The sequence below is a fragment of the Quercus suber genome, unplaced genomic scaffold (assembly GCF_002906115.3).
Source record: "Quercus suber isolate HL8 unplaced genomic scaffold, Cork oak 2.0 scaffold_21, whole genome shotgun sequence".
Taxonomy (NCBI): Eukaryota; Viridiplantae; Streptophyta; class Magnoliopsida; order Fagales; family Fagaceae; genus Quercus; species Quercus suber.
This window is the reverse complement of record NW_027069486.1, coordinates 1,125,190-1,136,691: the sequence shown is the minus strand read 5'-3', so window position 1 is coordinate 1,136,691 and position 11,502 is coordinate 1,125,190. Positions and strand designations below refer to the sequence as shown.

Here is an 11,502-nt window from a genome sequence, read left to right as displayed (position 1 = left end):
AGCAATTTTTTAACTAAAGTTGCTGAAGAAAAATGGTGGGGGCAGGTGAGAAGAGGGGGGTTGAAATTACTATTTTGCCCTTGATATTTGTTGGGAGAGCGGTTTGTACTTGCAAAAATATTAGGGTGGTTTGTGTGTGTTGGCTTTGGTGGTTTTGTACTGCACATGTGAATGTGATGTGAATGGTGTGTTATCACTTATTACTCTAATAATACAATGTCTAATTTTGAAATTCTCGATTATCATTTTAGATGGGTTTTGTACTTGCAAAGTATTAGGGGGGTTTATGTGTTTCCTTTTGGTGGGTTTGGTTTTGTACTGCACAACGTGAATGTGATGTGACTGGTGCGTTATTTACTTAATACAACTAATAATACAAAAATTCTAATTTTGAAATTCTTGATTATCATGTAAGGTGGATTTTGAGTCATTTTGACACTTTCGTAATGGACCTAACCTAATGGTAGCACGCTTATTCGTGATGAACGTTGGATATGGATTGGTCTTTTTACAAATGGGTATTAACTATTAACAATCAATTTCCTATATTTATGTGGGCATGAGTCATTGGGATGGTTACAAGTGAGATAGATTGTACATGATTAACAAGAGTTTCATTTAACACTTAGATTGATTTAAGGGGATCGCCATTTTTAATTGTAATTTTTTTTTTTTAGAGATTTGTAATTTATAGCATTCGCACTTAATGATAACTCTTTATCATTAAACTAAAATACCAATCAGTTTTTTGTATAGGCGATGATTGAATTCTAGATCTCTTATTTAACCATCATAGATTTTACCAGTTTTTTTTTGTTTTTATAAAAAGATTTTACCAGTTGAGCGAACTAGAACTCGCTTTTAATTGTAATACTATACTAATTCTAGAAGCTAAGAGACTTTTATATTTTTTTTAATAAAGAAGCTAGGAGAATTAACTGAACGATATTATTATTATCTATTTTTTATTATAAGGAGAATCAAAGTTCAAATTTCCCTCATTCATTCCTATAACTATTAAATTATTAGAAAAAAAAATATTATTACCTTAAAACATTATTGAAAAAATATTTTCTTATTGTTTGATTCACACCAAAAAAAAAAAAAACCATTGGGTTTATGTGTTTCCTTTTGGTGGGTTTGGTTTTGTACTGCACAACGTGAATGTGATGTGACTGGTGCGTTATTTACTTAATACAACTAATAATACAAAAATTCTAATTTTGAAATTCTTGATTATCATGTAAGGTGGATTTTGAGTCATTTTGACACTTTCGTAATGGACCTAACCTAATGGTACTACGCTTATTCGCGATGAACGTTGGATATGGATTGGTCTTTTTACAAATTGGTATTAACTATTAACAATCAATTTCCTATATTTATGTGGGGCATGAGTCATTGGGATGGTTACAAGTGATATAGATTGTACATGATTAACAAGAGTTTCATTTAACACTTAGATTGATTTAAGGGGATCGCCATTTTTAATTGTAATTTTTTTTTTTTTAGAGATTTGTAATTTATAGCATTCGCACTTAATGATAACTTTTTATCATTAAACTAAAATACCAATCAGTTTTTGGTATAGGCGATGATTGAATTTTAGATCTCTTATTTAACCATCGTAGATTTTACCAGTTTTTTTTTTATTTTTTATAAAAAGATTTTACCAGTTGAGCCAACTAGAACCCGCTTTTAATTGTAATACTATACTAATTCTAGAAGCTAAGAGACTTTTATATTTTTTTTTTAATAAAGAAGCTAGGAGAATTAATTGAACGATATTATTATTATCTATTTTTTATTATGAGGAGAATCAAAGTTCAAATTTCCCTCATTAATTCCTGTAACTATTAAATTATTAGAAAAAAAAATATTATTACCTTAAAACATTATTGAAAAAATATTTTCTTATTGTTTGATTCACACAAAAAAAAAACCATTAATATTTATAATTTAACTATATGAAAGAAAAATCTTTCATCAAAGAAAACAAATCTCAAATAGGAAAACATATTCTATTTGGGGCTATTAAGGAGCCTCAAATGGGAAAACATACCCCAAGTTTGGAATCTAGGTAAAATTAATTGGAAAAGTGACCTAATTTAAGTAAAAAGCATCATTTGAGAAAAAATTAACAATAGATCAACACTAGTCAATGATCGATTTGTGCAGTGATAGAGAGGGTGAAGAGAGGGGAACCATTATAATGAGAGTTTTTGCTGTGTGGAGTTTATTTGTGGTGGCCAAATAGGAGTAGAAAAAATTTTCCACTCTATTGACATTGTTTTGCATTTCCCATATATATAAGGTCTTCAATTGGTTTGTATTTTCGGTTGCAAAGATCAAATAATGCAATATATATAATATTTTCCAGCAAAAAATCGAGCATAATTCGGCAATAAAAGAGTAAAAAAAAATTTCAAAACAATTTTAAAGATATAACGTGTGACTGTACATCATGGATTACAATATGAAAACACTAGAGTGGCAATCTAGTTTGATAGCAGCGGAGTTGCTTCTTATTTATATATATATATATATATATAGAGGTAAATATAATTCAATAAAGAAAAAGTGGAGAGAAAGAGGCATTAATCCATCTCGATCATTCAAGATATGGACCCAAAAAGAGAGAGGGGGAGATGAAAAGAGGCCCTTCCCACTTACAAAAATAGTCTATCAAAGCGGTCAATACCATAAAAAATGAGAGACATTATGAAATGGTGCAATATATACTATATACATTGGAGTAGTGCTATTTTTGCAAATTCCCCTTCCATTTTTTATAGAATCATTTTTTGCAAATATAGTGCACTAGTTTTTGTAGAATCTCGTCTCTCTCTCTCTCTCTTAGTCTTAGCATGGTTTTGTACTTTTGTGCTAATCTTGTGTTATACAAGCAATTTCTTAGTGGAATGCAGCTTCCTTGATTTCGGTGATTTATATAAGGCAATAAAAGAAATATACGCAACCATGATATGATGATATGAGTCAAGATATGGGAACCAATAAAAGCAATGTGATTCTCAGAATATATAAAAGCAATGCAGATTGCAGTGCAATCATATCCAGCCATAATGTGTATTGGACAAAAGAATTGCACAATTGCACCAATTAGATTATCCAGATGACCAGACTTGATACTTTAGCTTTAGTTGGATTTTTTTTTATATTTATTTTACTTAAAACCTAAATACCTAATGCAACAATCCCTCAAAAAATTAATAAGATGTGGTCCCAAAGAACTTTCTTACCGAACAAAGAACTAAGATGTGGTCCCAAAAAAGTATCAAGAGAAAGAAAATTTGCTTGCTGGTTTTTTTTTTTTTTTTAAACTACGTAGATAAAAAATATATTACAATTATCGAAACCTTTTCTTTTTCAGATAGACCATATAATATTAATAATAAAAAAATGGTTTTAAGGATTTAAAACACATGCTCAAGAAGAATCCCAAAAGAAATGGAATTTTTTTTTTTTGCATTTGCAAATAGCCTCATTTTATATATGCAATTTTTATGGTGGCTTCTTAAAATTAAGGGTATATTGGAGATGGCCTCCCATTTAAGATTTATATTCATTGTTACCTCATTTTACCCCAATCCCCTCCCCTATCAAAACAATTAAATCCAAGTACCTGAAATTTTTTTTTTTTTTTTGAATCACTGAATATAATTATGAAGTTTATGATTTGAAGCTTCAAATACAATTTGATAGGGCTGCTATCATTTCTATTTATTAGTGCGTGTTTAGATGAGCTGATTTTTCATCAATTTATTCAATTTTATTATGTAAAACTATAGTTACTTTTTTTATTTGAATTATTCGATAGTTATAATAGTGAGAATGAGAGGATTTGAACTCTAATTCTCTTTATAGAGAAGTGCAAATAACATAGAAGTTATAAGAATATTGACAAAGAATATTGACAAAGTATATTTGTGGGGCCTGTTGGTTAAAAAGATATAGTAATCCTCAGAAGTGGGCTCGGGGCTCAACGGCCCAATCCGAGGACGCTTAGTTATCCGAAGATAGCCTAAAAAAGTTTTATTATTATTAAATGGATAATATAGGAGAAATGAGTGGATATTGTATACAGCGGCATAACGTACGTCTGAGGACGCCAAAGTCCGAGGTGAATGTAACTTTCATTTTAGTGAGGAGACTCCGCAAAGTTGTATCTGAACTGGAAATTGGGTATAGACCTAAGGGGGAGTCGGGGAAGGTAGCAAATATCTTCCAAGGCCATCACCTCCACATTAAATGCTTTCCAGCTAACCCTCTGGCCGCATTAATGTGGAGGTAATACCTGAACAGTGACTAAGCAGCTTTATGGCCACTGAGCAGAACGTTCCGGTAGGTGCTGGATAGGACAGAAAGGAGCTCCCACGATAAGAACTACACGTGTACAATGGAAACGGAGGGGAGAACGGAGTATATAATATAGAAACGAATGAAATTGTGAAGGGGGCTTTTGGAGAAACAAAAGAAAAAAGAAAAGAGAGACGGACTGAGAGAAAGCCGAGGAGAGTTTTTCTCAAGGAATGAACCTAAAGTATCCCTTATTACTTGATGAGTATAACATTTCCTGTCATACAGCACTAGTTCTTGGACCTATGCTCTAAAAATTTATTGTTTGGGCTTGTTGGGTTGAAAACCCATTCGTACTCAGAGTCAAATCCAAATTGAGTCCCTACAATATTAATTATAATTATACATTGAAAATGTAATATTCCTTTAAAAAAAAGGATATATAAAAAATAACCATCCTTTATTTCATTTCTACCATCTTTATACTAAAATAACTTACCCCAAACATGTGTGTACTAAAATAAAAATATTTCATAATTTATTACTTATGTAAGCATTGATTTAAAAACAAAAAAGTTAAACACATGAGAATCAACTAACTCTCTTTTAATTAATGGTGAGATATAATTTAGTAAGTTACCATTACCTACCCCACATTTTGTTACTAGTTTTGATATATTGATTTTCCTCATGCAAACATATTCTCCTATTTTCTTTTTATGTTTTTATTATTTTGTTAAAAAAAAAAAAACTAGCACATGTTTCATTTGTTTGGTAAGTCATGCACCTATATTTCAACCAAACCAACAAACTCAACCAAAAAAAATCCAACAGCCTGTCCAAATGTTGAAGGAACATAAAAAGATATTGGAAGACAAAAAAATAAACCCAACAAATGGATTGGAATAGTGGGTGTGGATTCAACAATGCCTTGTTGTTTTTCTCCATTCTATGCACGTGAGCCTCATGTTATTTGTCTATACATTTCTTTTTTTATTCTTTCTTTTTCTTTTTTTCTTCGTTAGAATATTTATGGGTCCTCCTCTCTAGGTTAAAGGGATCACATTTTTTCTCTCTCTTCGTAAAAGTGAGCACATGAAATTTAATGATTGTTACTCAAAACGTGTTTTTTTTTTTTTTTTTTTCTAATATATAGGAAAATTTGTTTTTTTATATATATATATAAAATTTTGGGTAAGAGTAATTAATGTCAACTTGGACTTCAGAAAACAAAAACAAAATAGTTTCATGGCAAGTTGGAAGTAAGAGGGTATTTTGGGAATTACGGAACTTGTTATTATTATGATATTAAGTGAAACGGAATGACGTGTCGTTTTTGTTCGCAGCCGACACGACAGCCGTCGATGCTTTTGACCAATTTCGCAACACTTGTTTGGACATAAAGTTAATCATATCCTTCTGCTGGTCCTTCGGTTTTTCAAAGCAAATTTCAAAGTCGTAACTCTTATGGCATGTTTGGATGTTTAAAAAAGGAGGGGGAGTAGAGTAGAGGGAGAGAGAGTAATGTAATTATCTTGTTTGGAAGTTTTTTAAAGAATAAGGGGGAGGGGTTTGGGGGAGTTTGGAGGGGTTTGGACTCCCTCTAGCCCCCCAATTTTAATTCCCCCAAATTGGAGAGATTTGGAGGGAAAGTAGAGTACATAAACTATTGACAAAGTAAATTACCTAATTTACCCTTATTATATTAACAAAATTACACAAGGGAAATGACTAATTACTCCCTTCCTCCTTATTAATTTTAAAAACATCCAAATAAGGTGGAGGTGAATCATTCTCCTCTACTCTCCTCCCCACTACTCCCCTTCCCTCTACTCCCCTCTACTCTCCTCCCTCTCTAAACTTCCAAACAAGCCATTAAGCAATACTTTCAATTCTTTCCTTCTTTTTTTTTTTTTCCCCCAATTTCCAAAAAAAAAATAAATAAATAAAAATGGAACTAATAAGAATATAAGATTAAAGGGTCATCCCCAAACAATGAATTTTATATGATAGCAATTTAATTTTTTTTTCATCTACTAAAAATTTTCCTACAAATGATCTATCAAATAAAAGTGAAATATTTCTTCACAATTTTAGAAATTCACAAATGCATGAAATATTAAATTATGATAAAGAAATGGACATTAATAAGACATTTTCTCTCTTTCATATTATTCGCAATAACCATATCAACTTATTATTTAATTAACTAACTCGTATAACTAACCATTTCAACTTATTATTCTAATGGTTTGTATCAAGAAGATAGGTTTTAGTCTTGGATTTGGTAGTACCACATCTCATATCTAATTGTAGTCAGCAAGTTTTCGCAACACAAAAATTATAACAATTTTTTTTTTTCATAATTATTGAATTAGCATGTTATGATTGGTGCATAATAAAATGACGATGATAATGATTTATAGAAAGTGATGATACTTAACTAAAAGTTTATAGGCTTAGCAAGTTATGAAAAAAATGGTCCCTACTCCCAAGCATGATTCAATAGCAAAACATCTCTAATTTTTTACTCTTACGGTATTACCCTTATACTTTTTCCTCTTTGGAAAAAAAAAAGTGTGGGTATTGGCCTACCGTCCATAATGAATACCAATTGAGTGAATTGACCAAGGACTATGGTCGAACATAATGACCAAGCCGACCAAAGAGTCACGGTTGAACGCAATGGCGGAGCGCAGTGGTTAAACAACCTAGAGCAGAGATCCATTACATTTAAAGTTATTAGTCTTGTCTCATCCATTTATACATTAGCTAACTTGAGGGGATGGCCAGTAAGTCTACTGTTAAGTTTTAAGATAATTTTTTGCCAAAAAACCCAACCCACGTACTCTTTTAATACTCATTCAATTAACATAATAAGATATGCCTTGCAAGCTTATGCAAGGCATAACAATAATTTAAACCCTTACATTTTTAAATGATTCAAAATTTATCTTTAATAAATAAATAAAAAGAGCTTACGTCTTGGAAATACTACTTTTTATTTTTATTTTAATATACAAAATATTATTGCAGAGGTTTTTTTTTAATTTTTTTTATTCCAGAGGTTTCTTTTAGCTAGCTTTTAGTTATTGAATATTTTTTATATACCACAATCACATGTTATCGTTTTTACCTACTTCTAGTTCTTGTGAATTGTGATTATAAATTTATATCAATTGTATTTTGCATTGTTAATTACTTTGATCCTTTCTTATCCAACAAAAAGTAAAATTTTGAATTTTGAATTTTTTTTGCTGTTATTTTTTTAAAAATTTTGTTTAAATAAAAGCACAATACAAGCCATATTTATTCAATATAATTAGTAAAATATAGTACGTGTACAATTCAGTAAGTATTCAAATAGATATAATTTAGCATCTTTAAACAGAAAAATAACAAAACACGTATAGTTCGTGTATAATAGTACTAGATAGAATAGATCAATAGAAAATAGAGATTTAGATTTTTTTTTTTAAAGCCAACAAAGAGTGAATATAATTACTGGGAATAATTTGACATTGAAAACCATGAAATTATTGATTATATAAAATATATATAAAAAAAAATGTCTAGGCTGCATATGACTTATGCAATTGGGTGTACTAGTGTATATGTTTTGACTTGACGTTTTTGAGTGCTGTCAATATTTTGGGTTTCACAATATTTAAGACTTTATGTGATAAGTGTTCTCTATTTTAAAGTATATCTTTTAGTAATTAATGGGAGTGAAACTTTTCATTCCAAAATACAGCGTATTTTACGATATAATTGAGAACTAAACGATAGACATGATTTTTTTTTTTTTTTTATTGATATGTATGTACGCGTACTGTACACGTATGTTACGCATTTTTACCGGCTTCGGAGTTCATAAGCCATATATTTTTCTTATTAATGGCCTTGTTGTACAAGGTAATGGGAGTTTTAAAAGGTAAAAGAAGGTTACATTCTGTTCATAAACCTACCAAACTTTCCTTGAGATTTTTTTTTTTTTAAAAAGAAAAAAGAAAAAAGAAGAAAGAAAAAGACTTGTAACCTAGAAGGCTGGAATTCACCAGTGTAAAATTTAATGATAATCTTCCTTTTCTAACAGCAGCAACTTTAGAGAGAGAAAGAGATGGAGTACATGACCTCTGCCACGCTGCCACTGTCCACCATCACCCTTTTGACGTCATAGCCCCCAATTCTGAGGGTGATCACCAAAGTGTCGTCGTGGGGTTAGGTGGTTCCGTCCTTGTCCTCCTTGAAAAAAGTCAGGGTCGGGTGACAGCCTCTTCTGGCCCTCTTTGGCTCTGACTGGGACTCCCCGGCGGCCACCTAGGCCACGGACAGCACCCGCGAGGGGCGCATGCCTGTTCTTCCTAGCGCAGCCAAGATCACATTAACCATTCCAGCGGGCTGCCCCATGGCTGTGTCCCTCCGTGGCTCCTAGTAGGTCTGGCCATACTGGCTGCTGGAATGGTGCAGGAGATGCTTCAGCCTCCCCTCCTGGACTAACTGATCCAAATAGTTCCATAGGTTCCTATAGTCCTCCGTAGCATGCCCGTGGTCCTAATGATATTGGCAGTAGCGGTCCTAGTTACGCTTCTCAGGGTTCCCCGACATCTTATTCGGCCACCTGAAATATGGTTCGTTCTTGATCTTCTCCAGCACCCTGTGCACCGGTTCTCGGAATACAGCGCCGACAGCCTGGGCGCTTGTTGCCCCAGATTGCCCTATGAAATCCTTTCTCGGACGGACATTGTTATATCGATCCGACCTGGAATCCCTCTTCTCCTGAGGGATAGCTTTCTCCTTCCCCTTGCCTTGTAGCAAGTCTTCCTCCACCCGTTTGTATTTGTCGATCCGGTCCATTAGCTGCCGCACACTGGTGGCGGGCTTACCAGTTAAGGACTTCCTCAGGCCGTGCCCCATTGGGAGCCCGTTCTTGAACGTGTTGATGGCGACATCATCGTACTTGCCATCCAACTCGTTGTAAATCTCCCAATACTTGTTCGAGTAAGCCTTGAGGGTCTCGTCATCACGCATGGTTAGGGACAGCAACGCGCTCATGGGCCGAGGAGGTCTGCTGTTCGTGACAAAACGGGAACCAAAGGCCTGGGTCAGCTGTCTGTACGAGTCTATGGAATTCGTCCTCAAGCTGTTGAACCACCTCATTGCCATAGGTCCCAAGTTGGAAGGGAAGACTTTGCACATCAGCACCTCTTTTTAGAGTGAACGGCCATCCTCTGATTGAACTGGCTTACGTGCTCCACGGGGTCCGTTTTGCCATTGTAAACGGTGAAGGTTGGCTGCTGGAACCTCCGAGGGAGAACCGCCTCGTCTATGTGACGCGTAAAGGGCGACCTGGAGAGCCGGTCCAGCGCCTTGCTCATGGCGTCACTTCCTAAGCCCCTAGGGGTGGGGCTGCCACGCCTTCGCCTCTGATAGCACTCATCCCCGTGGGAGAAAACTTCACTCGGGGGTGTCATCGACCTTTGCCTATAGTTGTCATCATTTTTGTCGTCAGAGGGTAAGTCAAGGTTGGGCTCGGATCGCTTTCGCTGTGCATAGTGCAACTTTCTCTTCAGATCATCTATCTCTCGCTGCATGGCCGCCTTATCGTCCTGCCTCTGAGCGGCATGACTCTTATCCCCTCGCGGCTGGGTCGTTATCGCCTCCCTGGGGCACGCGGTCGCTTTTATGCGTGTGGCTTTCGCTAGTCTGCGAGGTGTGCATGCTTCGTCCTCGGAATCGCCCGTTCTCCTCGTTCTGGTCGTGCCCCGTGTCGCCATAGTCATTCAGATGTTGGGGTCTAGCTAGTTCGTGTCGACGGGAACTCCCTTGGTGAGTTTCTGACCCTACCATGCCTGGCTGTTGTCCTTACTAACGCACGAGTTCTTCCCACAGACGGCGCCAATTGTAAGGATCGGATTTGGGACACTTCTTCAGGCTGAGAGAGTGGACCCAAGCCCAACTTGCCCTTCAATGAATTTATAGAGAATGGGCTCAAGAACTAGGCCCTAGTAAGGGATACAACTGCCTTGCATAGTTGCATGAAAGTTTATCAACTTAAACAGGAATTGGGGGTGCACAATGATGCTCCTCGAACTTGGCCTCCGAGGATTGGCCTTCTTATTATTTCTTTTAAGATTGATTACAAAGGTCTCTAGAACACAAGTCGCTACCCTCCTCCTTAATGCAGATTTTTTCCTCTCCTCTTTTAGGAGAGACTCCTTACGTTATATACCTCTCTAAACTGATCCTAAAACTCCATTTGTTGATCAGTCAGGCCATCACTTGAGAGCCTGTCCCATCAGCCGCATCTCCATTCCTCCAGTGGGTTGCAGCACCCAAGACAGCATTGTTCAGGAGTCCTGTCCTCATTAATGCGGCCAGGACGTTAGTTGAGAGCATTCAATGTGGAGGTGACAGCTCGCCTAAGACTTGCTCCTTCACCGTGCTCCCGTCGCCGACACGTGGCACTTGCCCTTCCCCTCCTCGGATATTCAAGAAGACCCCCCTTTGGTGGAGTGGTGCCCGTGTACTTCTGAGGTCTCGGATGTCCGAGGACGGGGTCATCCTCGGATGTGTTCCTAGGGGGGCAGACATCGCGCTTTCATCCTCGGACCCCTCATGCATCCTCGGCGTGGGCCTCTAGGCCTGGATTGAAGTGGGCCGAGGCTGCCTGATTTTCTGGCTCCACATTTCTATATACTATAATATGTTGAATTATTGTATTTATCTCCAAAAAAATATATGGTTAATGTTTTTGTATTTTTATTGCGAAGCTTTAAAATATAAACGTATTATTTTCGTACTATACATATACCATTATTTCTCTATTCCCATATTTTTTTTGCCAAATTTTTGAAATACACTTTTGGAAGATGCCAAGTTATAACAGTTTCTATATTTATTTTATTATATGCGTACCGTATATTACTAATTATGCTGAAAATTACTACATACTCAAAGATAGACTTTAGTAACATTTAAATTTAGCCCAAAAAAAGAGAGAGACAAGAGTGGATTCACATGAGATTAACATAACCCAATCTTCAAAGTAATCCCTATATGCAAGTAAAATACACATGCTCTTACAAAATGGGCCTTTTTGAACCAAATCCTCCTGTTTTCTAGGTCCATTTAACTCAATAAGTGCAAATTTCGGCCAGCTCTCTCTCTCTCTCTCTCTCTCTC

General features: G+C 35.5%; 1 protein-coding gene across 1 annotated transcript; it reads right to left on the bottom strand.

Annotated features, from left to right (window-relative positions):
* Nucleotides 1-8,895: 8,895 nt before the first annotated feature.
* On the bottom strand, nt 8,896-9,483 carry LOC111997205 (uncharacterized). Its single transcript, XM_024029275.2, has one exon. The coding sequence runs from the start codon at nt 9,481-9,483 to the stop codon at nt 8,896-8,898; it is 588 nt and encodes a 195-aa protein (XP_023885043.2).
* Nucleotides 9,484-11,502: the final 2,019 nt, after the last annotated feature.